Source organism: Typopeltis vanoorti, chromosome 11 (genome assembly GCF_054136105.1).
Source record: "Typopeltis vanoorti isolate ZY-2024b chromosome 11, IOZ_Tvanoo_1.0, whole genome shotgun sequence".
NCBI classification, from domain to species: Eukaryota; Metazoa; Arthropoda; class Arachnida; order Uropygi; family Thelyphonidae; genus Typopeltis; species Typopeltis vanoorti.
Genome location: NC_143559.1, coordinates 77,619,832 through 77,647,627, shown reverse-complemented (window position 1 = coordinate 77,647,627; position 27,796 = coordinate 77,619,832). Strand labels below are relative to the sequence as shown.

General features: G+C 35.0%; 1 protein-coding gene across 1 annotated transcript; it reads right to left on the bottom strand.

Moving 5' to 3' along the window:
- Positions 1-12,307: 12,307 nt before the first annotated feature.
- LOC150101767 (uncharacterized) lies at positions 12,308-26,509 on the bottom strand. Its single transcript, XM_090399906.1, has 2 exons — positions 26,120-26,509; positions 12,308-12,670 (listed from the first exon to the last, which is right to left on the bottom strand). The coding sequence occupies exons 1-2, from the start codon at positions 26,507-26,509 to the stop codon at positions 12,308-12,310; spliced, it is 753 nt and encodes a 250-aa protein (XP_090256032.1).
- Between the last annotated feature and the right edge of the window lie 1,287 nt (positions 26,510-27,796).

The following is a 27,796-nucleotide window of genomic DNA, read 5'->3' as shown; positions in this document are numbered from 1 at the left end:
ATATTTAAGATAATCCAATCTAAGATAAAGAAACTTGCACAGTATTAAAAAAAAAAAGGGGGGGGGGGGAAGATAAACAGTTTTAATTTGCGGTTGTGTAGGAAAAAACTGAAAATGATTATTATTAGGATGAAGTCTATTTTAACTACCGCAAATATATAAGCAACAAACACTTTTTTGTTGAAATTTTTAATCCCCCCCCCCCAAGAAATGATTGTAAAGATCTCATACAATCTGGAAAGAGACCAAGCATGGTGTTTTAAGGCACTCCAGGACTCTAATAACCAGGTCTCTCTCTCTCTCACACACACACAATGATTTTCATCATTGAATTTTCTGATATTTGAAGATTTTTTTTTAAGTTTAGTTTATAATTATTTGAAGAAGAGGCGGCTATACCACTCTAATTATCATCTCATTCCTTCTCTGACAATATATTAATCCCAACAAATTCAAACCGAAGGACCTCGCTGTCAAGTCAGTTCCTAAACGTGCGATAAATGTACTCGTATATGGCTTAACCAAAACCAGTTATAGTCTCCATATAGAATAAACGAATAATCGGTTATTAAGTTGCAGAATCAGTTGTCCTTTGCTGAATAAATGATTTTATTCTAGGAGCATTTATTCAATAAAAGGAAATCACTTCCTTTTCTTTGATATCCTCGGAACATCAGTATTTCATAGTGAGGCAGTCTAATAACAAATACATTACAATTCACTATCAAAGATATCCATCACTGTGATTATCATAGGCAATTTTTTAAAATCAAACCAATTTCATAAGAACATTTAAAAAAAAAATTCTCATGAAATTGGTTGATTCATTTATTTTATCAAACATTTGATTACTTCCATTGTACAATATTAATGATTTAAAATATTTAAAAATGATATAGCATTCATTTAATTCATCAGAAATATACAACTAAAAAGGAAATCTTACCATTACAGGTGGCAGTACCTGCGCGTCATGTGAAGTTAAAAAGTTAGACACGTAGTGACCATAACCACAACCACCACTTTTTAACATTCATGCTACGATCCTGTTGTTCATATACTAAACAATTATCACCTTTCATCGAAATCCACCTCGTTTTTCTAAATAAATCAGCTGCTTTACTGACTGATGAAGTATTATAAGTCACATGACGTCACACTCAAACAGCAACAAAAGTTCTATGCTATGCAAGGCTTTCCTTTCCTCCGTTACGCGTAAAGTAAGCCAAGAATGCAAACCCGTTAATTTATTTCGCCAGAGTAGGACAGCAGACACCTCCCACCCTGCTCGCTGCCCACGCGAGCAAAAGAAAGATATCTAACTCTTCCAGGTGTAGCCAGCTACGGAGGCCAGGTGTTACACGCTGACAACATCCAATGGGTTGGCAGTTCCCCAGGCAATGGGTGATACCGGCAAGATTGGTTAAGATATGGAGAAGAAAGGAGAAGTACCTTTGGAGTACAAGTTAAACCGGTCAGAAAGAAGAAGGAAAAACAAAGCAAAACATTAAATGAACCGTATTCAGCTACCCTAGGCACGCGTCACGCTGACTTTTTATTTAGGAAACCGTGCAGTACTAAATTCATCCCTTCTGTTTTCACTGATTTAAATATAATGCGTATATTGAATACTACAATAAATAGTTGATATTTCTCCATACCAGTGGATTGATTTCTAATTTTCTGGGAGTTTGACTAACAGTGTCGTAATTCGATTTGTCAGGATAAACATTGTCGCACAAACTTTGAAGTCTTCTGAATAAAACACGGTACATAACACGTAAATCTAATTTATTATCAAGGGTTAGAACTACGATCCACTTCCTCAGGAACAAGCGCAGAAATTATCTGATTAAGCTAAGTAACAAAACAACCAATAAGCACAAATGATTAACAGTTTGCATGCTGCCTTCCACTTATATCAAATGGCTTCGAAAAAGAAAAAAAAAAAGTTCATTCTGAAAAATTTCCATTACTTCCACAAACCGTTGGATGGCACGTTGTCCGTTGAACAGAATAATAAGTAGAATAAAAAAAATAAAATAAAAATTTAATTCAGATATCGCATCACGAATGTAATTTTATGCGCAAAGTCTTGTTTCCACAGGCATGGGAAGGACTTTTTTTTTTTTTTTAATTTGCTTAAATAGCCAATTCTGTGTTAAAATTGACACTATTGGATATCTGTAAATTCTATAAATTAAATCTATGTTGAACACTGACTTTTAATATATTTCAAGGTTGCATTTTGGCAAAGCAGTACTTTATTGAATATATTTCGCAATAAATGAAAGCTTTATAGGAAGTGCATCCGAAAGGTTGAAAGGACGAGACATACGCCCTTCAATCACATAGGGACAATGGCATGAAGTCCATGAATTATCCAATTCTTACTTTCTACGTGAGTAGTGGTGGTGGTGGCGTTCCGTGTAGTTGGTGGATTAAACATAGTGGAGACTGAGAGTTATGGTATCCCCCCCCCCACCCTTCGAAGAGTTCTTAGGACTCTTTTCAGGTGTCACGTAATAATAATAATAACTTATGTGGATGGAAAACGCCGAACGTCTTTCGGCACCTCCATCCATGTCTGCTATTAAACATGTTTAGTCAGTGTCGATTTTTTTTTTGTGAAGATTAAACTATAACACCTAGAGGTAAACTTATCCTGCAACCATATTCCAAGAGCGAATAACTGAATGCCGGAAAAAAAAAAAAAAATGGAAGCAGTGAACCATATACTGAGTAATCTGAAAGAATTGAATAACACTACCCACTATCCTTTTACAGTTGAACTGCTTGTTCACCGAGCCCACTACTTCCATTCATCTTCCATTACAATCACCTTAGTTCTATAGAACAGTATCCGTCATGAATTATCCATGAGGAATACTACAACCACCAGTTCTTTAAAAAAAAATAAAAAATTAATCACTGCCGTAATCAAACCAATACTCGAAACTGACCACCTCTGGTACACGTTAGTTGGTGCATATTCACATTCGCAGCTTCCCTTTTCCACTTTCGCACGTCCACTTTTATATATTTTTAAAAATGTTATATTTCTTAACTTTTGTATACATATTTATAGTCACCAACATATTAAACCGTGTTGTTAAATTATATATATTCGTTATACCATAATAATACACTTATACATTTCAATTAATTATAATTAGCTGATTCGTTAGTCGATTTTGGCACATAATTACATCATCATCATCATCATCAAATTCCTGCAATGTACCCTCAAGGGGTGTACAGGATATGATAGCAATCTTACATGAAAAATTTACATCATTACTAACTTCCTATCTACAGTTTTTCTCCAAATCAGTCTGTTATTTGTCAAGACTACAATATTATCATTATCAGAGCTTACATTTCTATCGTCTAAGACACACTGTACCGTATCAATCCACCTATATCTTGATATTCCTCTGGGTCGTTTTCCTGCCAACCTGGCAGAGAACACTTGTTTTGCTAATCTTTTCTCACCCAGTCTGTTTAAGTGACCACACCACCTGAGATTACCTCTGCTAACGCATTCCTGGATGCTGACAATGTCAAGTTCTTTCCTAATATCCTCGTTTTTAATATGATATTGCAATCTGCGGTCTCTAGTGTTTGGTCAAGTGTTTTACTTCTGACCCAGCCAACAGATCCATAAGTTACAACTGGTTCGAACACTGTCTTGTATACAGCTAATTTAGTGTTCCGACTAATTTCTCTCTTATTCCACATGAATTTATTCAATTGACTTGCTACCATACCAGCGTTGCTGATTCTGTTGTCTATTTCTATATTTAATTTACCATCTTCACTAAAAATCGTGCTTAAGTAGCTGAAATGTTTTACTTGTTCCACAGGTTCTCCATTCACAACACAGTTGACATTTTCAATGATTCTGCCTATTTTCATTGTCTGTGTCTTTTTATTGCTGACCTTCATACCATATCTATTACAACAGTTATTCAGTTTAGTCAGGGACTCTTGCAAACTTGTAGCGGATTTATTTAGAAGTATAACATCATCCGCATAAAGCAAAGAGCTGACATTAACATCTCCAATTTTGATATCATGTTTACTACCACTTTCCTTCATAACGTGATCCATATAGATAATGAATAACAAAGAGGATATGTACATTCTTGTCTCACACCAGATTTAACATTAAACCACCTTCCTGTACTTCCTTCAATTCTAACTGCCAACTTACAACTCACATACAGACTAAGTACTGCTTGATATAATACCCCATTGACACCATATAAGTGTAGCGTAATGAATAGCTTCTCTTGTCACTTTGTCATATGCCTTTTCCAGATCGACAAAACTTAAATACTGATCTTTGTTATATTCCCATGAATCTCCACTATTTGTCGTAAAGTGAAGATCTGATTCTGACAGCCTCTATTTGGCCTGAATCCAGCTTGTTCTTCACCAAGCTTTTCTTCCACAATTCTTCTCAACCATTTCTCAAGTATGCTGGCATAGATCTTGCCAGGAACACTCAGTAGGGAAATATCTCTGTAATTCTTACATTCAGTTTTATTTTCCTTTTATATATATGGGTACTATTAGAGCTCTACTCCAATCATCAGGAATTCATCCCTCTATCCAGGCTTTCTGAACTATGCAGTGCAGCCCGTAATACTTTTATACCACCACATTTCAGCATTTCTGGTCGAATATCATCTACTCCTGCTGCCTTTCCACATTTCAAGCCTTTGATGGCTTTTTCTACTTCAAGTATGGATATGAATTCCAGACTGTATGCCTGTTGAGTGTTTTTTGCCACTGTGCTATCACTGCTTGTTTCATTTTTCGAAGTAATTACTCCATACTTCAAGGATATCTTTTTCTCCTGTTTTCATGTAATCTTTATCATCTCTAACTCCTTTTACATCACTCTTTCCTCCATTTCTAAGCTTCTTCAACAACCTCCAGAATATTTTATCACCTTCTTGATATTTATTTTCTATGTTCTTGCCAAAGTCCTCCCATGACTTTTGTTTAGCTAGTTTTACACATAGTGCTTCGCTATCTTACGCGTGTCTCTATATTCTCTAAGAGCACAGCTGACTTATATGCCAGGAACTTTTGATATGCTTTCTTTTTTCCTTCACTGCCTCTTTAACTTCCTGCGTCCACCATGAAGTTCTGGTTTTTCTATCTTTGCAGACAACCTCACCACATGCCTCTCTGGCTGAATCAATCAGGGTTTTCTTCAAGGCTTGCCACTGAATCTCCAAGGTTTGGTTCCTGTTCTCAAACTCTTTCATTTTTTTCTTCAATAATCTTTGTGTACATGTACATGTACACAAACTCTCTTACATGTTATTCTTTTCAATACGAAATTCAATTTTATCCTGCTCAAGACTAAATAGTGATCGCTTCCAATTTCAAATCCTCTGTACACTCTAGTGTCCTGCACCAGGGAGAAAATATCACTATCAACAATAACATAATCAACGAGACTTTTCTTATTCCTTACCTCTTCTCTCCATGTGAATTGTGCACATTTTTATGTTTGAACATGGTGTTAGTAATAACCAGTCCATGACCTGAGCAGAAATCCAACAGATATTTGCCATTATTATTGGCTTTGCACTTTTCTCCAAATTTTCCCAAAATATTTTTGTATGTCTGACAATCATTTCCTACTCTGCTATTTAGATTCCCAACAAGGACCAACTTTTCCTTTTTCATTGTGTCAGTTGCTTTTTCTAAAGTCTCATTGTCCAATTCCCCATTCTGATATTTGCCCACATCACTAATTGAGACTGCCTGCCATTCAAGAAGATTAGCCTCGTATTTTGTGTCGAATACTATGGCTACTCCTTCTTTTCCTTGATTGTCATTTCCTGAATATAACATTTTGTATTTATTGCTCAGAAAGATCTCATCAGTTTTTTTTTTTTTTTTGTTTTTTTGTTTCAGTCACCCTATTATGTCGATCTGGTACTTATCTAATTCGTCAGCTAGCTCCATTTCTTTGCTATTCAGTCTTCTTATGTTGATAGTACCGCTCTTTAACTCTGATGATGTTGAGTTGGGATGTGCTTTCAAATTTGTTCCAGTAGCTGACTTTTCGCTGTTGGTCCTGGTTCCCTGGCCAAAAAAACAACGAGGAACCTTGTTTAACTGGGAGACGCTCCAGCCCGTATGAAATTTTGTCATGTTGTATCATAATTTTCTATATTGGTTTAAGCCAATAAGAATACAATTTGGTCGGCTAAATCCCAAATTGCCAGCCCATCCTCGTTCGTTCAGTATCCAGGTAGATACCCAACAGGGTGCACCACGAGAAGGTGAAAATTGCACATTAGTTCAGAAGCCCTGGTCGGTTCTCCGCATTCCTTTAAAGCTATGTGGAGGTCTCCTCTCAGTTATACAGCTTTGACCCTTAAGCATCCCCACATAATTACATGCATTAATTACATGCATATATAAACTAGTTAGGGCCAGGAATCAGTACAGTAACGAGGGTATGAAGCGCCTGTGGCAAGTGCCTAAATTGTGCCCCTCTCCCAAACCCAAAAATGACAAAAAGTTTGAAAAATTTAATGTAACAAGTTAAATTTTACTAAATGCAATATGTTAAATACTTACTATTAACCCCATCAAAATGAGTTGCAATGTGTTACAGAATTTGTGTGTCTAAAGCGGCGTATTGCAGAAATTTTAAAATACAATATAAAATAGTGGACTTTTATATGTATTTATTTATTTTTATTTTTTACATTTTGCGCCCCAAACCTAGTTGCATCCATGGGGGGCACCTCTTTCGCTACGCCCTTGTTACGGCACTGCCAGATATATAAGAGACTGACAAGAATACGGCAGATTGTTTGCTTTATTCTCATGTCATCTCTTTGCCTAAAAGTTCATTCAAACTACAGTAAAAGGCATGAACTCCCTTAACATTTATGGGGCTCGAGCAAAAGTACAAATTGAGACCCACACACCATATGTCTAAATTAAAAGTTATAAATCAAATTAACAAGCTGTTAAATAAAATAAGTTCTATTCTACAACCTTGATAAATGTACCTTCATAACGACAAAAATCGAAAAATATATGTAAAGCTATGGTTTTTATATCAAAAAGTTGGCGAAATATAAAAGATGACTGAATTTAATTATTATCACGCATGTCTGGTGTTCTGTTGATGAGCAGGAGATGTTTGGATAAATCAGTGGTGCACCCAGGGAGGGGGCCAAGGGACCCTGGCTCCCCAAAAGGAAAAGGAAAAACACTAGAAAAATTTCCAAAACTCTTTTTTTAATTAAAATTAAGTTTTTTATTTATGTTGTGTCGTATCTTCTATTTCTATACTATTTTTGAATTAGTGGTCACATAAGATGAGAATACCCTATAGCTCTCAGGAATTATGGCTGCTGTGAACGCAAGGCGGACGAAGTATTGCTCCGTCGGACCGAGCGCTACTGCGTTTGCCTGAACCGGGCCACAGAAGATCACAGGTATCATGTATTGGCGATCACTGCAGATGCTCAGTCATAGGTCGTATGCAATGCGTAGTGTGTATTCTCAAATCGTCTACTCAACTGCCCCCCCCCCCCCCCCAAGATTAAATTCTGAGTGCGCCACTGATTAAATAACGAATTCAAAACATGGCTGAACACACATTAATCAGCTAACTGTTCAGAAAAGTACTGCATGCCAGAAGGATGACATCTGACTAATTAAATCTAAAAAATAGTATTAAAGAAATAAAAAGAAATGTATTCCACAAAAAGGAGAAAATGGAACAAGGTTTCAAACCTTCATTTAAACAGACATTGATATTTAAAAGCGCTTTTATGAATCAAACATGTGGAGGAAGAAGGAGGATCTGTTCCATGTTAACTCCTTGCTACTGAACCCAGCTTATGTGACTTCTGGTAGCAGATGTAGTATTAGGCTTTGCTAAGTCTGTTCTCTAATGGCCTATTTGTGAGTGTAATATGAAACATTACACTCACATGGGACTTGGTAAACAGGAAACTGGGTGCTTGTTGACAGGAAAAAGCATAGATGTGAATTGATATTTTTTAGGATTCTGTCAATATGTTCCGAGTTTACAAAATCGCACTAAAGGACAGGGACTCTACATTAAATGATGAAGATCACAATGTATGATTTATGATACACTTGTTAGATTGAGTTTTTCAGAGGCTAAACACCCATTTAGCTGCCGGCTTGGTTGGCAGACTGGTTAGCGTCTTCGCTCTCCACCCAAAAGGCTGCGGGTTCGAATCCCACCGTGGACATGGATGTTTGTGATTATCTGTGAAAATACTATGTGTGGTTGTCAGCAATAGATGGCATTGGTATAAATGATGAAAGTAGTTGGTGGATGTGGTGGAGACAGAGTGTTGTGGTGTAGGTGCTCTCCCTCGATGAGTCTTCGGACTCCTTGGAGGTGTCATGTAATAATAATAATAAAAGGTTCAATAGTGAATTCTTGTTTTAACAATGAAACAGAAGAGCAAACATGATGAATTCTATTAAGCAATATCTTGACAATCCAATTCTTTATAGAAAATAATGGGGCAGAATCATGTTAAATATATCAACTGGTGAAGTTAAGTTTATGGAAAATGGAGCTGGTCAAAATGACAGTGGAGATACAGGTAAGCATGATGTCAAGGAAAGGCAAACTACTTGATTCATCTTTTCTACTGTGAAGTCCCAATAAAGGTCAAAGCCAGGCTGGGAAGTGGCCCCTCCCAGTGCCGGATTCCCGAGTAGGAACCGGCCTATGGGCTCCACGCCGTTTAGGGGCCCACGACAACGGATCAAAATGATATCGATTTGATCTTAAAAGAAAATTACAATCAAACTTTCTTAAATTGTTTCCAAAAGATAGAAAAAATGAATCAACTCAAATTTACATTAAAGACTCGATAGAGAAAATACTGTATTAATGTAATGTACCCATTAACAACTTAAAGTACATAATCAGGTTCACATTACAGCTTGTCTCTTAAAGGCTCATTTTCTGTCAGCTGTCACTACAAATTTCACCACAAAAAAGTAATAATATTGTGTAATATTATTTAATAATATTTAATAATTATTGTTTAATAACATAATATGTTTATTTGTTTAATAACATTATTAATTGTTAATGTTTTCTTTTGTGTAATAAAATTGGTTTATTAAAATTGCTGGTTGGTAAAATTAAAAACGTATTAGGAGATAATTTGCGTGGGAACCCCAAGATTTCGACTGTCTTAGGGGCCTCCACAGAGTTCAATCAGGCAATGCCCACTCCTATTATGCATAGCATTTTACAAGTCCGAAAGGGTGTGTGCTTTGCATTATGGGATACATACTAAGGCAAGTGATGTGAAGTCATATATTAGCCTCTATATAAAAGTAGCTCAGGCGTTAATATATTTCACATGCAAAATATTGTTTTACATCCTTGGGTAAAGGATTAAAACCAAGTACATAATTTCTTGGTGTATATATATATATATATTAGGATAACCAAGTAATTTTATAAGCTTGGTTATTTTTCCTCCTAATCCCAAGTATGCAAACAATTAAGTTTGCGCCTGAAACAAAGTTCAAGTCTAAAGATGGTAATAACACCAGGGCAACTCATTGTAAAGGTGGGTAAAGCTCTGATCACTATTCTTAGTATTTTCTCATAATGTAAAGCACATCTCACTAAAAGATGAGAAAATATAAGAATTTATGAGAATATACTAAGAATAGTGATCAGAGCTTTACCCACCTTTACAATGAGTTGCCCTGGTGTTATATCATCTTTAGACTTGAACTTTGTTTCAGGCGCAAACTTAATTGTTTGTATACTTGGGATTAGGAGTAAAAATAACCAAGCTTATAAAATTACTTACTTGGTTATCCTAATATACAATATCCCCAAGTTAAAATGTCATATATATATATATATATATATATATATATATATATATATATATATATATATATATATATATATATATATATATATATATATATAATATATATATATATTATAAATATATATATATTATAAATATAAATATAATATAAATATAATATAAATATATATATATATATATATATATATATATATATATATGACAGAATGATCATTGACTCGGTTAACACACATAGTTTTATGAAAAAATTGAATGACTAGAACCGAGATTTAAGTAAAAAGGTTTTAATATAAACACACTACTAGTTTCGGCCTGTAACAGCCTTCTTCAGGTGACATTATAAAAGAAAAAACACTAAACATTGAGGGTTAAAAGACTATGAACAACATAGACAGTCTTTATACATAATTAGCATGAAAACGTTGTAGTTGTATTTGAAGCTGTTTTTTCGTTTTTAATGTCACCTGGAGAAGGCTGTTACAGGCTGAAACTAGTAGTGTGTTTATATTAAAACCTTTTTACTTAAATTCTAGTCATTCAATTTTTTCATATATATATATATATATATATATATTTTTTTTTTTTTTAATATTTTTTTTAAGATAAACAAGTAGTTTTATTGCATCACTGAATAAGGTAGAGAGGCATTTGCGGTCCGTGTAATATATTTCTCAACAAATAGTGCTATTAAAGGTAACTGGGATAAAAACGGCACTAACTAATGAATCACATGTTCCTCCCACAGAAACAAACTATGCTGTATACACTCAAGCAAAACCATATGCTGCACTGGCAAACACAGTATCTAACTAAAAACGGTTGTCCAATTTTTCAATCTTACACAAACGGTAAGTTCCATCTGAACGATAAACGTGAAAAATACCACCCTGCGTGAACGTGTTAAAACTAAGAAATATATAATGAATGTTGTTATGTCAGTTTCAGATATTATGGAATTTGGTTGAAGAGAATTGGCACTTGAACTCAACAACTGTCGGCTTGCCTTTATCGTTGGGTCACGAGATATTTTGTTAATACCGCACCAATCATATGCACGTCTTCATAGTTGCTCTATCTCTACTGGCCTACCACTGCTGTCTGTTTTGCCCTCTACTTTCACTTCTTATTAGTCATTCGTGAAGGATTGTTCATTACGTATCTCAAGTCGTAAATTACTGATAAGTTTTGCTTGAAATAATGGGAAAGAAGATGATGCTATTTGTGTAGTAATTTTAAGAAAACCGCTATCGAGGTCGGAAGTAGTGAATATGATATTTTTGGTAAGTCGTATCCATTTTCAGTTTTTTCCTGAAAACTTTACCGAAAATCCCCGCATATATCTCGTACTATTTTTTAGCTTTAATTTTTGGGGAAAAAAGTGCGAGCTATATTCGAGTAAATACGGTATTATATCAGTGATTCTGGTGCTCCAATTTCTCCTCATAAACTTAAAACCTATATGGAACACACTTGGTAGTAATTACATGTAAAGGTAACTATTATAATTAATAATAATAAAACAGGAAATGTACAAGGTGTGAATTTGATTATTTTTGGATTCCATTGGGGCATTAGATGAACTTCGATTTCCGGTTTGAAAACTAATAATAATAATAATAATAATAATAATAATAATGCTTGTCAAGGATTTAGGCCTAGAGTGGCCTGTTCCGGTCTTAGAAGTCATCATTGAATCTCTTAAGAGGTTTTCTTTTTCCTAATGGTTTGTAATTTAAGGCTTTTTTCTTGGTAATCTTGCTATTTTCATTCTTCTAACGTGTTCCATCCATTTATGTTTATTTTATTTTATTTTTTTTTCTATTACTGATTCCTGGTTTAATTCTTTCATAAATAATAATAAATTTTAAAATTAATGAAACAAACATTTTTCGAAAAAATGAAAATAAAGAAACTCATTTGTTCTTCAAAAAAAAAAAAAAAACTTTTTCAAAATCCTATATTGCGTTAGCAATTATATAAAGTTTTGTATGTATGAATAAACTGAATAAACCGATATATCCACAGCAATGTGTGTGTGTGTGTGTGCACTTAATGTATTTTGTGAGATACAGTATTACAGTTTAGGAAAAAAAACTTTTTTTTTTTTCGGATTCACCAAATGGAGAAAATAATTACATAGTCTTACAAATCTTAATAAATGAACTATAATTTAATTTTTTTTTATATTAATTTTTAAATACAGTGACAATTTGAGCAACCATCATGCTGAAATTCTGTTTGATGATCGGTTCTAATTTATAATCCGTTCACATTTAAAGAAAATGTTCAAAGTTCCTGTGTATGCATTTTGTACTAAATGGCCGTTATATTAAATTGAAACTTAAATTGTCAGATAAATTTACATCATAGGAAACCAACCATTAAACATTCTCACCAAGAGATATTACTCATCGCATATTTTGAAATTTGGCTACCGCTTTCTTTCCCTCAGAGATAGCGTGCTTCCGTAACTCGTCTGGAAACAGATGTTGAACAGTAGTTTCTATAGCAGGTGTAGTTAGAGTTCTCTTTTTACCACGATGAGCTTTGATCGATTCAGCTGCAATTCCTTGGAATAAGTTCCACACATAACTATTTACCATATCCATTGCAGCTTCGGAAATTGCGACTTCCGGATGACTTCGTTTCAGGATCTTATACACATATTTACTGAATACTTCACTTTTCTTTTGAGCACGTGGGCTTGAAGTGGCTTGTCGGCTGCTTTTCTTTTTAGTTGGCATATTTAATCTGTAACACTTAAAATTTATCTATAAAAACGTTCGCCTAATTATAGAATTAAATGTACAGTTAACACTGAACGGACAGTTAAAAATGGAATTCTAGTATTCTGATATTGAATTTACGAAATGACGTGTACGGTATCTCTTTATGCTGTTTGCTTGGTTAACAACGTGCCTGTATCACCTGCTAAACTGTATGAATTGTTAGCAGACGTAACAACGCTCGAGACGTAAAGAATTTCCTGGTTCAAGAGTATTATAAATGCGAAATTATCGGCATAATTTTAATTGCTTTCTATTATAGTTATTTTTTAAATATATGTCAATAGCTTTAAAACAGATAGTAGATTTTTATGTGATTCTACCAACAAAAAAGATCTAAACCAATAGTAAATTAGTACCAGCGGGTGGGCTAAGGTTTTATTTACTTTTTATTTTATTTTTTTCTTTATTTTTTACATAATTTAGTAATCTTACATTACAGACCAAACATGCGAATTTCAGGCCAGTTCATACCTCCAGTGAGGATGAAATTAATCTCCTACCTAAAGATTCACAAACACATTCATGGCAGGATTGGAACCCCTCAGTGAGTATACCAACCCCTTGGCCAAGCAGTTCATCAATCACCTGAAGTCTACTATAGCTTTAACTTGGGACTTTTAATTACAGGTGACTGACAGTATGAAAACATAAAGAAATAAAAAGTAACTAAATAAAATCCTGGAATATCATTTAATTTCCTAAACAGCACGTAGGCAGCACTCTTTAATCCTTATTTTATGGAAATCAGTATTTTCCTTTAATTACTGATGAGGTTGAGTACATTTTAGACGAAAAAAAAAGCAATGTCTAGAATTCTAATTATTATTTATCTGTAAGTACTCATGTATGCAATCATCTAAGGTTGATTTTGAAGAGTTGTGAAGTTAAAAACCCAGTGTCAGATCGGGGATTGTGGGGGGGGGGGATCCCACTTATCTGCGCTAATCAACTAACTCTGGAATCGGCTGAAAAAAAAAAAAAAAACATGGCGAGTTGTTCACTGTCAGAACTAGTCTGCCACTTCATTCTGTAGTGATGAAGGGATAGAATCTGCTGCCTACCGATTTGACCAATAAAAAGTTGTTAGAGGATTTATATTATTATTATTATTATTATTATTATTATTATTATTATTATTATTGGTACCTCCATGGAATTCATAAACTCACTGCATGAGTCCACACCATCATTCCTAAAAACCAGTTACTAACATGCATTTGTACAATACCTGTCATACTTTGCTTTGAACTCATTCACTAACAAAAACTCACAAATGACTCTGGGAAACCATTCCATTCATTCACCACTCGGCAGGGAAAATATCTAGTCCTCTCGCCCTTACTAACTACACTCTTGCAGGAACAATCCCTAGTTTTCCACATTCGTCATCCTCCGTATGAATCCTATAAAACTCTTTAAGTAATTTATATATTTCTATCATATTTCCCTTTTCCTGCCTATCGACTAATTTCTGTAATTCACACGCCCGCGATATATCCTTATATTGAGCAACCTGTAGACTTCCTCCTTTGCAGTCTTGTTCACTCACCTTTGGATCCTTTCAATCACTTCCACAATTTCAAAAAACTCAGATGACCAGATCTGTGCACAAAATGAACTTTAACTCATCAAATCCCTGGATATATTAATTTTTTGCAGCTCATTTCTATCAATGTAGTACATAGCTAGTATTCTTTTCATCCAAAACCTTACCACATTAAACCGATAGCCGTTCTTCTTTGCCATATTGCCAATCTACATACAAAGATAAATTATATATTTATTATCATTATTATTATTATCATCATCATCAACAGACCTCCATGGAGCCAAGAGACTCATCGTGGGAAGTCCCACTCTCACATGCACATGCACAGCTCATCATATCTCGACTCAAATGTATTCGCGCTGTCCCTGCGCTCACCACACTCTCAGGCAATGCATTCCAATTACTTATCACTCTCCATGCAAAAAATCTACTCCTCATCCCCTTGCCCACATCCACATTATAAAACTTCCAGGAATGACCTCTCGTTCTCCCTCCTGTCTCCAGAGAAAAATCTCATCCACGTTAAGCTGATAATTATCCCGTATCAACTTATACGTCTTGATCATGTCTCCCCGCTTCCATTTATCCACTAGGATCGGTAATTTGCATTCTCTCATCCTGTCCTCATATTCGACATTACAACACACACACACACACACACACACACACACACACACACACACACACACACACACACACACACACACACACACACACACACACACACACACACACACACACACACACACACACACACACACACACAAAAAAAAAAACTTAGTCAATCGCTTCTGGACCATCCTTTTGAAAACCTGGCGACCAAATATGTGTATAGTAATCCATATGCGGCCTGATCAAAACCTCTTTACTTCTATATGTCAGTGTTCTCCGCATCATTCCCATTCCACTGTGTTGTCCGTTGTCCTCACAATTTTAGCAAAATGGCCAGAAAATTTCAAGTCCCTATCCACTATCACCCCCAGATCTTTCATCTCTTCCATCTGGTCTAAAATATCCCCACCAATCCTGTACTTTGCATCTCATCTTTGCTTTCCAAAAGTTTAATACCTTACAATTTGCAACATGAAACTGGCATCCTCACACACACTCTCGCCCATTCAGACAGGCTATTTAGGTCCTGTTGCAAAGCTATAACTTCTGCTCTCCTTCTCATAACGCTCCGCAACTTTTCATTATCTGCAAACAACTGTATATCACCATTTAAACCCTTTCCAATGTCATTGGAAATTACCAATTATACAAAAATGGCTCCAAAACCTTGGGTACGCCACTAGTGACTTTCCTCTTCTGAGATATCATTCGCCTCCCATACACAATTTGCGGATAGCCATCAGACAGCCAATTTCCCATCGAATGCACTAATCTACTGCCCAACGCCATCTGTTCCAATTTAACTACTAGTTTTATCATTTGGCAAGTTATTTATAATAAGTAGGGTGGTGTTTTGCGTTTGATGGGAAAATAGGATACAGCTAATCAGAATACGTTTTGGTCTCAGCACAGGTTGTAGTGAATTAATTTCTACTGTTTGTAAAGATGTCCGACTACTCCTTTTACATTAACTCATAGTTGTCTCAAGTTATCGATGAATCAGGCTTTCAAGGGAGATATTATTTAAATGAATGCTGCCATACCGCTTTTACATTATCTGAATTTAAATATAAATATCTCACTTCTACACTATCTCCACTAGCTCTATTTAAATATACAGCTAATGTATAAACATGAAGAATAAATAAATCCTTTATGGCCTTCTTTATTTCACCTAAGAGGGTAGAACACTCTTTTAGCCGTCCTTGGAAATTGGTAAGCAGCCGGTTTATATCCTTTACCATTGTTACAACTGAGTGAATTTCTGTAGCGTGCTTGACAAGAAATGACACGAACACTGCCGTCACATTCTGATGCTAATCCTATCTGATCTATATTATATGCACTAATGAGAACACACAATAAATGCTACAATTTACAGTCGATTATGTTGAGTTTGAGGGTCTAAAAACGTTTTTTTTTTTTAAATGTCAAAACTCTGCTTACATTTTCTGAAGATTAAGTACCTCTGAAATTGTCGCAAGGCCTATAAAAAAGTCTAGTTTAGTCCATTATGAAAACATAATAATTTTGCATTGTTTTAAGATGCCATCGTTATTTGCTCTTTGCGTATATTGTGTATTTTATAGTCTTTTAACAAAGAACAGTACACCGATCGAATGTTCAATCAAGGTTTGAGACTAAAATATATCAAGGGATGTATTTTAGTCTCAAAATTTGCTTTAGGAAGCTTAAAAAAAAAAAAAAATCAAATCAACACTATACAGGACATTTATGTATTTTACGAATACGGATGCATTCGTAAAATACATAAAGTGCTCAAAGAAAACGTTATGAATTTTGTCACGATATAGTTTAAATACCAAATTATTCTCACAGATGATATCGATTTAGAATTAAAAAAAAAAAAAATATGCTTCACCATTTTAGCAGCGATCCACACTATTCTTTCCAAATGCCAACTTTGTTAGCCGCTGGTGATATCCTCGGTTAATATTATAGAAAGTAAAATACTGATGGTGCGGTCTTTTAACAACTGAGCAAAATAATTTCTCATCTTTTGTATTTATCAGTACCGAAAAATTTCGTACGTGTTTAGGCTGATAAGGTTGCAGAACGTTAAACTATGTATGTACGTGTTATTCTGAATCAATGATAGTAATTTGAATAAATTTAAAATATAGTGATGAGCCAAAACATTATGACTATTAACCCGGGATATCACCAGCGGCTAACAAAGTTGGCCTTTCGAAAGAATTGGAGCTCATGACCGCTTGCACCTGTCTTGGTATTGATTCTACTAAGACTACGAAAAGTGTCCTGATGTATTCAGACCACTAGACAGAATCACGTCAATGAATGAAAGAGGTGCTGGAGTCAAACAGACCGATGTTGCATTCTATATGGTCTCGCAAATGTTCGATGCAATTCCAATCAGGAGAATTAAGCGGCAAGGGGCGCACACGGAATTCATGGATGCATACTCTTAGAACCATACATGGTGACAATGTGGCCTGATGAATCTGAACTCTTCCTGCAAGACAACGTCCCGTGTCAAGTAAATCTAGTCGAATCAATTCGAGGGTGAGAATCAGCGATCAAGGTATATTCAGTGAGGATGACAAGACTCACTGATGTTCCTGAGAAAAATGCCCATACCAGAATACCTTCCTCAGCGGTTTGTTTTCTGCCAATCGAGAAATCTGCTTGGTCGGAAACAGGCTTAATGGTCATAATGTTTTCACTCATTATTTATGATAAAACAGCGATGGCAAAATGACAACTGGCGATGCATTATGCATAATGTATTTATGCATAACTTCTGACTTCTGTTTTATCTACTCGTTTCTCCATGTTTTTTTCTTTTTTCGAAAATCACTCTTTTATCATCATCATCAATTTCCTGCCATGTACCCTCAAGGGGTGTACAGGATACGATAGTACTACATGAAAAATTTACATCATTACTAACTTTCTATCTACAATTTTCCTCCAAATCAGTGTGTTACTTGCCAAGCCTCCAACATTATCAGATCTTATATTTCTATCGTCTAAGGCACTTTGTACCGTAACAATCCACGTATATCTTGGTATTGCTCTGGGTCGTTTTCCTGCCAACCTGGCAGAGAACACTTGTTTTGCTAAGCTTTCCAGGAATGCGTTAGCAGAGCTAATGCATTCCTGGATGCTGACAATGTCAAGTTCTTTCCTAATATCCTCATTTTTAATATGATATTGCCATTGATGCCATCTGTTCACGCCTATAATTTTTCTCAGGACTCTCATATATGCGGTCTCTAGTCTTTGGTCAAGTGTTTTATTTCTGACCCAGCTCTCAATAAGTTAAAACCGGTTTGAACACTGTCTTGTATACAGTTAATTTAGTGTTCCGACTAATTTCTCTCTTATTCCATATGAATTTATTCAATTGACTTCCTACCATACCAGCTTTGTTGATTCTGTTGTCTATTTCTATATTTAATTTACCATCTTCACTAAAAATCGTGCCTCAGTAGTTGAAATGTTTTACTTATTTTGTAGGTTCTCCATTAACAATGCAGTTGATATTTTCAATGATTCTGCCTATTTTCATTGTCTTTGTCATTTATTGCTGATCTTTATACCAAATCTATTACAGCAGTTACTCAATTTAGTCAGGGAATCTTGCAGACTTATACCAGATTTATTTAGAAGTATAATATCATTTACATAAAGTAAAGATCTGAGATTAATATCTCCAATTTTGATATCATATTTAATACCACTTTCCTTCATAATGATCCATATAGATAATGAATAACAGAGGGAATAATGTACATCCTTGTCTCACACCAAATTTTACATTAAACCATCTTCCTGTACTTCCTTCAATTCTAATTGCTGACTTACAACTCAAATACAGACTAAGTATTGCTTGATATAATGCTCCACTGACAACATATAACTGTAGCGTATTGAATAGCTTCTCTCTTGGCACCTTGTCATATGCCTTTTCCAGATCGACAAAATTTAAATACAGATCTTTGTTATATTCCCATGATTCTCCACTATTTGTCGTAAAGTGAAGATTTGATCCTGAACAGCCTCTATTTGGCCTGAATCCAGCTTGTTCTTCACCAAGCTTTTCTTCCACAATTCTTCTCAACTGTTTCTCAAGTATACTTGTATATATCTTACCAGGAACACTCAGTAGGGAAATACCTGTGTAATTCTCACTTCAGTTTTATTTCCCTTTCATATATGGGTACTATGAGAGCTCTACTCCAATCATCGGGAATTCTTCCTTCTGTCCAGGCATTCTGAACTATGCAGTGCAGCCGCTGTAATACTTTTATACCACCATACTTCAGCATTTCTGGTCGAATATCATTTACTCCTGCTGCCTTTCCACATTTCAAGCCTTTGATGGCTTTTTCTACTTTAACTATGGATATGTATTCCTGACTGTATGCCTGTTGAGTGTTTTTTACCACTGTACTATCACGGCTTGTTTCATTTATAAATTTTTCGAAGTAATTACTCTATACTTCAAGGATATCTATTTCTCTTGTTTTCATGTCACCTTTATCATCTTTAACTCCTTTTACAGCACTCTTTCCTTCATTCCTAAGCTTATTCAACAACCTTCAGAATATTTTGCCACCTTCTTGATATTTAGTTTCTATGTTCTTCCCAAAGTCCTCCCATTATTTTGTTTAGCTAGTTTAACACATTGTTTAGCTTTCTTACATTTGTCTCTGTATTCTCTAAGAGCACAAGCTGACTCATTTGCCAGGAACTTTGATTTTCTTTCTTCTTTTCCTTCACTGCCTCTTTAACTTCCTTTGTCCATCATGTAGTTCTGATTTTCTATGCTTGCAGACAACTTCACCACATGCCTCTCTGGCTGAATCAATCAGGGTTTTCTTCAAGGCTTGCCACTGAATCTCCAAGGTTTGGTTCCTGTTCTCAAACTCTTTCATTTTTTCTTCAATAATCTTTGTGTATGTTAGTCTACAGTTCACATCTGAGAGCTGATCAACTTTTATTCGCTTTAAAACTTTCTTACATGTTATTCTTTTCAATATGAAATTCAATTTTATCCTGCTCAAGACAAAATTGTGATCGCTTCCAATTTCAAATCCCCTGTACACTCTGGTGTCCTGCACCAGGGAGAAAACATCACTATCAACAATAACATAGTCAATGAGACTTTTCGTATTCCTTGCCTCTTCTTTCTACATGTGAATTTGTGCACTTTTTATGTTGGAATGTGGTGTTATATTTATTATACTTAGAAATAATCAGTCCATGTCCTGAGCAGAAATCCAAGAGGTATTTGCCATTATTATTAGCTTTGCTCTCTTCTCCAAATTTTCCCAAAATATTTTTGTATGTCTGACAATCATTTCCTACTCTGCTATTTAGATCCCCAACAAGGACCAACTTTTCCTTTTTCATTGTATTAGTTGCTTTTTCTAAAGCCTCAAAAAATTCCTCCATTTCTACCTTAGTAGAACTTTCTGTGGGACCATAGGAACAAATAAGTCTCATTGGCCAGTTTCCCTTTCTGATATTTTCCCACATGACTCTACTTGAGACTGCGTACCATTCAAGAAGATTAGCCTCATATTTTGTGTTGAATACTATGGCAACTCCTTCTTTTCCTTAATTGTCATTTCCTGAATATAACATTTTGTATTTATTGCTCAGAAAGATCTCACCAGTTTTTGTCTTTTTTGTTTCAGTCATCCCTATTATGTTGATCTGATACTTATGTAATTCTTCAGCTAGCTCCATTTCTTTGCGATTCAGACTTCTAATGTTTATAGTACCGATCTTTAACTTTGGTGATGTTGAGTGGGGTGTTTTCAGATTTGTTCTTTTATCTACTGTGACAAAATAGAGTTTATCTATTTTTTCCACCTAAAGTCACTACTTTAAAAAGTTCAAATCATTGATTAAAAATACTTAGATTAAAAACGAAATGTATCTATTGGCATTATGAGCAAAGGTGTACCAATTGCTTATATCGAAAAAAACTGACATATTGTACTGTAAACGAATTGCTGTTTGTTTCTATTTACATTAGCAGTGTGCGCTTTCTCTCTCTTGTAAATTTTCTTGCTTATATTATTTCGTGCTATATTTATCTACCTCCTTCGCACTATGAGTCTTATGCCTATGGATATGAGAAAATTTGTTTTTTATTTAACACTGTGCCACTAATATCTTTTAATTGGAATAAAACTCAGTAATACGGCCGGTTGATTTCTTTCTCTCTTTCTCTAACAGAAATTCCTTCAGTAAAATTTTACACAAACAGTCATGGTCTATTTTGTACTTAAGTTTACGCTTCGGCTATCTCACTTAGTTTCCTGCTCACAAGGCCGATATTTTTAGGAACAGTGCAGTTGTAAAATAAACAATCAGGCAGCACTCCTTTAACAAATAATCAAAACACATTTACTTAAATTAATATGAAATATACATGAATTAAACAATGGGGAGATTGCTTTCTCTCTCCATCTATAAAATCTTTAGCATAAATTAGATCCTTTTTATTTCAACACTAAATAATCTCTTTAACTCAGAAGCCCATTTACTCTCTGCTTACATACTCAACTTATTAAACTTCTAGTTTACTCGCAAAGAGGTTAGATAACTCTCTGTTAAGTTATTTTTACAAATTTGATATCAACTTCTAACATGCCAATTGACTCTCTTATGGACACTTCTTATTATGATTAAAGTAATTCTTAATAGTCCATCTATAACATATTATAAGAGGAATTGTACAAAAGTATAGAACTTACAAAGGCTCTGTATCGCACATTCAGTCAAAAGTCTTGCACAAAAAGTTCTATGGCAATTCTTTCATCTCAGATCTCAAGCTTCCTCAGGAATGTCTGGCATCAGCAGTATCTCGTGGGGAAAATAGCAAGCTGTGGACCTGCGATACTTGTACAGCTCCGGAAAAAAAGGTTGTATTCCCACGGCGAAGAGAAAAAACTTCCGAGCGAAGCTGCTTCGGGTATTTACATTGGCTTTTCTCCTCTAGCTTGGGCTCTCCGTAATGCCTGGATGACTGGCTCCTCTCTCTCTGCCATCTCCAATAGCTCTAAATGCCGCCTCCAATAACTGAAACTGCCGCCAACTCTCTCGTTTGACTGCCAAAATGATTTCCCTCTCTCTTCGGCAACTCGAAGCTCTCTCTGGTGACTGGAACTCTCTCTCTCTCTCTCTCTCTCTCTGATGACCTGGAAGGTCTCTCTCTCTCTCTGGCGACTTCGAAGCTCTCTCTGGCAGTGACTGGAAGCCCCTATTGCTCAGCTGTCCCTTTTTATTACGCCTTCTCTGGGACCTCGCACGAAGGGTTGTAACCCCCCTAAGAATTCGGCATGACTCTTTCATCTTCTTTTAAGTTCAACCCACTCTTTGTTCTCTTCCGTGCACTCTTTTGATCGTAAGTTGCCGGCCTGTGGAAAGTTGTTTGAACCTTTCAGACTGACTTCGGAAGTGTTTATGCGCAGAGCTTGTAAGCACTTTCTCTTACACACAAAATTCATAAACAACCTTTCTTATGCCCTCATAGAGAACTATTACACAATGATCTGGTGGCAAAACATTGCCTTTGTTTTTGACATTCTAAAGTATTCTTGTTAAAGGAGTAAATACAGTTAATTTCAAAAAGGTTATTTACAATAATATATAGCATAAAATATATAGAGACAAACAAGGTTATTTTTGTAACATTTTCATGAGACTTGACCTCTGTAAAAATCGATGTAAAGCGCATTGGTATTTTTAAGCTACATCGAATTTTACAGTACAGCATTTCAAGCATGCTGGATAAGAATGGATATTATAGATTTTTTTTTGTACATTCGAACAAATTAATTAACATAATATTGAATTATTATTATTTGTTTGTATAAAGCATTAGGTGATTTTTTTTGTTGCTTCATTACTTGTTTAAGTTTTACTCATTAGAATTATACTGAATGACAAAAGTGCGACACGTCTGCATCAGAACAGATAACAATGAGTGGTGATGCCATAGCAAACTCATAATGCACTTACTATAGCCCAACTAAACGTTTGGATCCTGTCTCAACAAGCTGTCACGAAGATTGAGAGCTCTGGAGAACCAGAGCTCTCAATCTTCAACATCGCAGAGTTTCGAAGAAGTTACACACACCCTCCAGGAATTAGAAGTTAACACCTCTCATCAAAAGACATCAACAATTTATAGTGACAGCAGCACTATAGACGACATAAAAAACCAGAACAACCATATAGCGTTAATAGAACAGACAAGAAAGCTGGTTTGGAACCCCACTCTATCAGGAGGGGAAATCAAGTTCTGCTGGGTGAATGCGCATACTGGGGGTAGCAGAAAACGAGAGAGCCGGTCAATTGGCTATAAAGAAGTGGCTAGAAACAAGTTACCAAAAGTACTCGAAATCTGCTATAAAAACACTTGCAGAAAAAAGAAGCCTAGACTTGTGGGAAGAACGGAAAACATCAAAAAATAGATCAACAAAAGAATTCTTTCCTAGCATCAGAAGCAGACTCCGGTTGAAAAAACATGCCATTTCTCCAGTTTAACCATGCTACTAACGAGACTTGGAAAACTAAGACACTACTTACAGAGAATCCATATCATGGAATCAGTACCATCGACAGGGTATAGCATAGAGGCAACCTGCCTCATGGCACGGCTTAATAAGGGCGCTCGTTCAGCCATATTGCAGTAGGCGCCGTCGCTATGCTAACAATTCCTGTTAGCATAGCAGGTGCGAAAAGAAGTTTTTCAAAGCTTAAACTGATTAAAAATTATCTGGGAACAGCAACGACCCAAGAAAGATTGGTTGGTCTAGCAACTATATCGTTCAGGCGAATTCTCCATGCTTGCTGAGCAAGCTCATTAATTGAGAAAGAAGTAATATTTATTAACAAATGGAATGCTTATGGAATAATAAATGGAATGCTTATGCATTCCATTTAGACTTTTATTTTTGTAGACAGAAGACGTCTTAAGCTTGTGCAGCAATAATTAAGCTTTGCGTTGTGTATAGAAGACCGATGCTTGCTCGTCTAGTCATGGCTACCTTGGATTGCTCGGTTGTAGGAGCTTCCAGGTCCTTGCAGCAACACTGTGATTTCATGTGCGTGCATAGCCATTTCACGTCGTCTCACTCTGTTGCTTAAACACAGGCCATACGCAGTCAACGTAGCTCTAGCCAGCCTTTACAAGTGTGCGTGTTGCTTGGGAAAATTAAATTACAACCAACTTTTTATGACGATGTTATTGACCAGTTCATAAAGACGAACCATAAGGTAGAATTTGTATTCAAGTAGCTAAATTGAAAAAGATAGAATATCATTTGTAAAATAAATGTTGTATTTGTATGATTAAATGTATACATAAATTTCTAAATATATAGTTTTAAATGGTCAGTAATTCATTATTCCGCTAATAAGACTTCAATCACACCTCTCACTCTCTGAATGATAACAAGAGCAAGCGTGAATTTCAAGACAGCATTCGCCGCTGATATTAATAGAGGCGGACATAGCTTATAATTTAAATTTAGAAGAGCTTACAGACAGTTTTATTGTGCGATATCCCAGTAGATCAAACATTTAATTAATATTATTATGTAATCGTTTTGCATTAATGTTTCTCCTGTAATAAAAACAAAATAGCAATTGGAGATTTTCTTATATTTTTATCTTATAATCCATCAGGGACGATATTTAATTGTTTGACTCAGGGCGCGATCTAATCTGGCGATGACCCTGCCCATTGGCGCACCCAGGGAGGGGGACAAGGGGGTCCCCTCCAAAAGAAAAAGGAAAAAAACAAAAACACTAAAAAAAATTCCAAAAATCTTTTCCTAATTAAAATTTTATTTTATTTTTTTAAAAATTTATGTTGTGTCGTGTCCTCTATTTCTATGCTACTTGAATTAGCGGTTCCATAAGGCGGGAATACCGTATAGCGCTCGGGAAATCTGGCCGCTGTGAATGCAAGGCGAACGAAGTAGTGCTCGGGCGCTACTTATTTGCACGAGCCGGGCCAGAGGAGATCACGAGTATCATGTATTGGCGATCACTGCAGATGCCCAGTCTATCTCGTATGCAATGCGTAGTGTGTATTCTCAAATCGTCTACTGAACTCCCTCCCCCCCTCCAAGATTAAATCCTGAGTGCGCCACTGACCCTGCCTAGAATCCCCATCATGTATTTAGTTCACACTTTCAACAGACTGTTGACCACATACTTTACGACTGTCGCTACTGGACTCCATCCGGATGCCCCTAATGCAACACGTCATTACTTCTGGAGACAAGTGGCCAGTGTCCAAACAGACTTATTGAAAAGTATTACTCAGAACTAATTAAATTTGCCAATAAAATCAACTACCAGTCGTTGTCAAATAACATAAATTACTGATATTATATGAATTATATAGTGTAAATATATGTATATATATATATAAAAATAAAAATATAAATATGGATGTAAAGGTCGGAATATGTACATATAGATGTATAAATATAAATATAAATATGAATATTTATACAAAAATATAAATACAAATGTTAATCAGTACTTGTAAGCTACGTGTAATATAAGCATTGCATGCAATGGAGCATGTAGGAAGAAATTACCTACTATTAGGGTTACTATTGGGAGGCCCCCCCCACACGTTCAGGTTCAGGTGGCAGATGAATTTCAGCCTGGTGTGAGACCGCCTTGTTTAACGGCAGCCTGGAGCTAGTTGCTAAAAAAAGAAAAAAAAAACTACCGTGTTTAATCTCTAAAATAGCAAGATTATGTATCTCTTGGCGTCCATGCCCAATACTAAAATATCATAGATTTACAACCTTTCATGCGCGCGTGATTATCATTAAATTCAATTCCCGCAGTGCTAAAGGGCAAGAACAGAAGTCATTTATTCATTATTGCAGAAGATAAAACTTTTCCAGTTCAAAATTAATTAAACGAACAACTGTAAAATTATATATGCTAATAAAACAAGGATTTTTTTTAATGTCGCACCATTTAAGATTTAATGATTTTTAAAACAATTTTACAATATTTGCTCATACACAAAAGCACAAACATAATGATGACAATTCAATCAGTAAAAAAAAAAAAAAAAAAAAAGATAATTTCTAATTCACATATACGAAATGAAATGTCTGAAGTCTCTACATACATTTTAAATAAAATAATCAGCGTTTTAAGATCAAATTTTGTAAACAAATTTACATGTTCAAGAGTTTTCCCCCCAAGAACAGTGCTTACTGGTGGCTTACAGTGCTAAACTTGGTTACAGCTTTTGTACCTGCAGCAACAGCATGCATCCGTAACTCATCGGGAAAGAGTGAGCTTACACTCAGTTGAATATCATGCGTGGTCATTGTAATCCTTCGGTCAGCACCCGCATTTTTGCCAGCTTCTTTGCCAATTCGTACAAATAAGTCCCATACAAAACTGTCCAAAACGGTCATTGCATTTTTTGAAATATCAACATTCGTGTGAACTTTCTTTAAGATCTTACGTATAGGTGCATTGATTGGCATCTTATTTTTACTTCGGACGGGTGACTTCTTCAGCAGTCGCTTTTGGGTCGGGCCTGATCGTTTACTTATGCGACTGCCTCCTTTTAATGGCATTTCATTGGCAATACCCCGACCTTTAACCATAAAATAAACGAATGGAATTAACAGTATCACGCAGTACTGTTTGGATTTGCACGCGTTATTTCATATCACATGATGAGCTGCATGCTCACTTTTACAAATGAAGCAATCATCATGAAAGAAGCTAAATAATTAACTATTTATATTACAAATGTGGGTGTTATATTTTCCATCGAATTATTACACTAAGGTTGCAGAATGGCTTCCTGTATTAAATTAAATTAAAATTACCTTTTCTTCAAAATTAAATAATATATCAAATTTTGCGCTTAGCTTGGAATAAAATTTGGTTTAATTTCTGAGCTCACATACAGTATATCCACATGTACAAATATAACTATAATATTTAAAAGCTTTCACAAGCTTATTTTGCAATGTAACAGATAATAATAATAATTATTTTATTGCCTCAGATACATTACACACATATTTTTTTTAAATAATAATAATAATTTATTACATATGATACATACATTACATAGTTTTGATCACGTACGATACATTACATACATTTGTTTACATATGAAACAACATTATTACTTACATTTGTTTATGTATGTACAACATTGCATACATTTCTTTACATTTGATACATTCATGTATTCTTATATTAATAATAATAATTTTTTCGCAATAATAATTATAATAATTTATAACATATGATACATACATTACATATGATACAACATTACATACATTTGGTTACATGTGATACATATATTACATGCATTTGATTACATATGATACATTTATTTTATTTATTTATTTATTTATCTTCGATGAGATGAGATGTATTTTCTCAGCTTATTTGTGAGCTTATCTGAGGATGACATCAGTTATTATTTATTGGTTTATTTGTTGTGCTGGGAAGCTAAGAAATCAGATCTATGTTTAATTGGCTTGATTTCCACTGCAGCCGTTGATCGAGAGATTCGCACGCGCACGCACACGACAACTTGGAAAGTCTTGATGCGTCGTTGAACTATAAGCCTGAACGAATATATTGTGTTTCATTACGTTTGTATAATAATAATAATAATAATTTTATTTTTTATTTTTTGACAAAGTTTATTATCCTCTTATATATACAAAATATTTACAAATATACAATTGAAGTATTACAAGTGATATTACATTTTTGTTTCACTACAAATATTCAATATTTAATGTTAAGTGAATATCTTATTTAAATACATAAATAATAATAACTAACAATGTATTTTCCATTTTTTTCCATACATATTTATAATTATTCATTTCATGTGTTAAGAGAGTTAATATTGCGGTAAT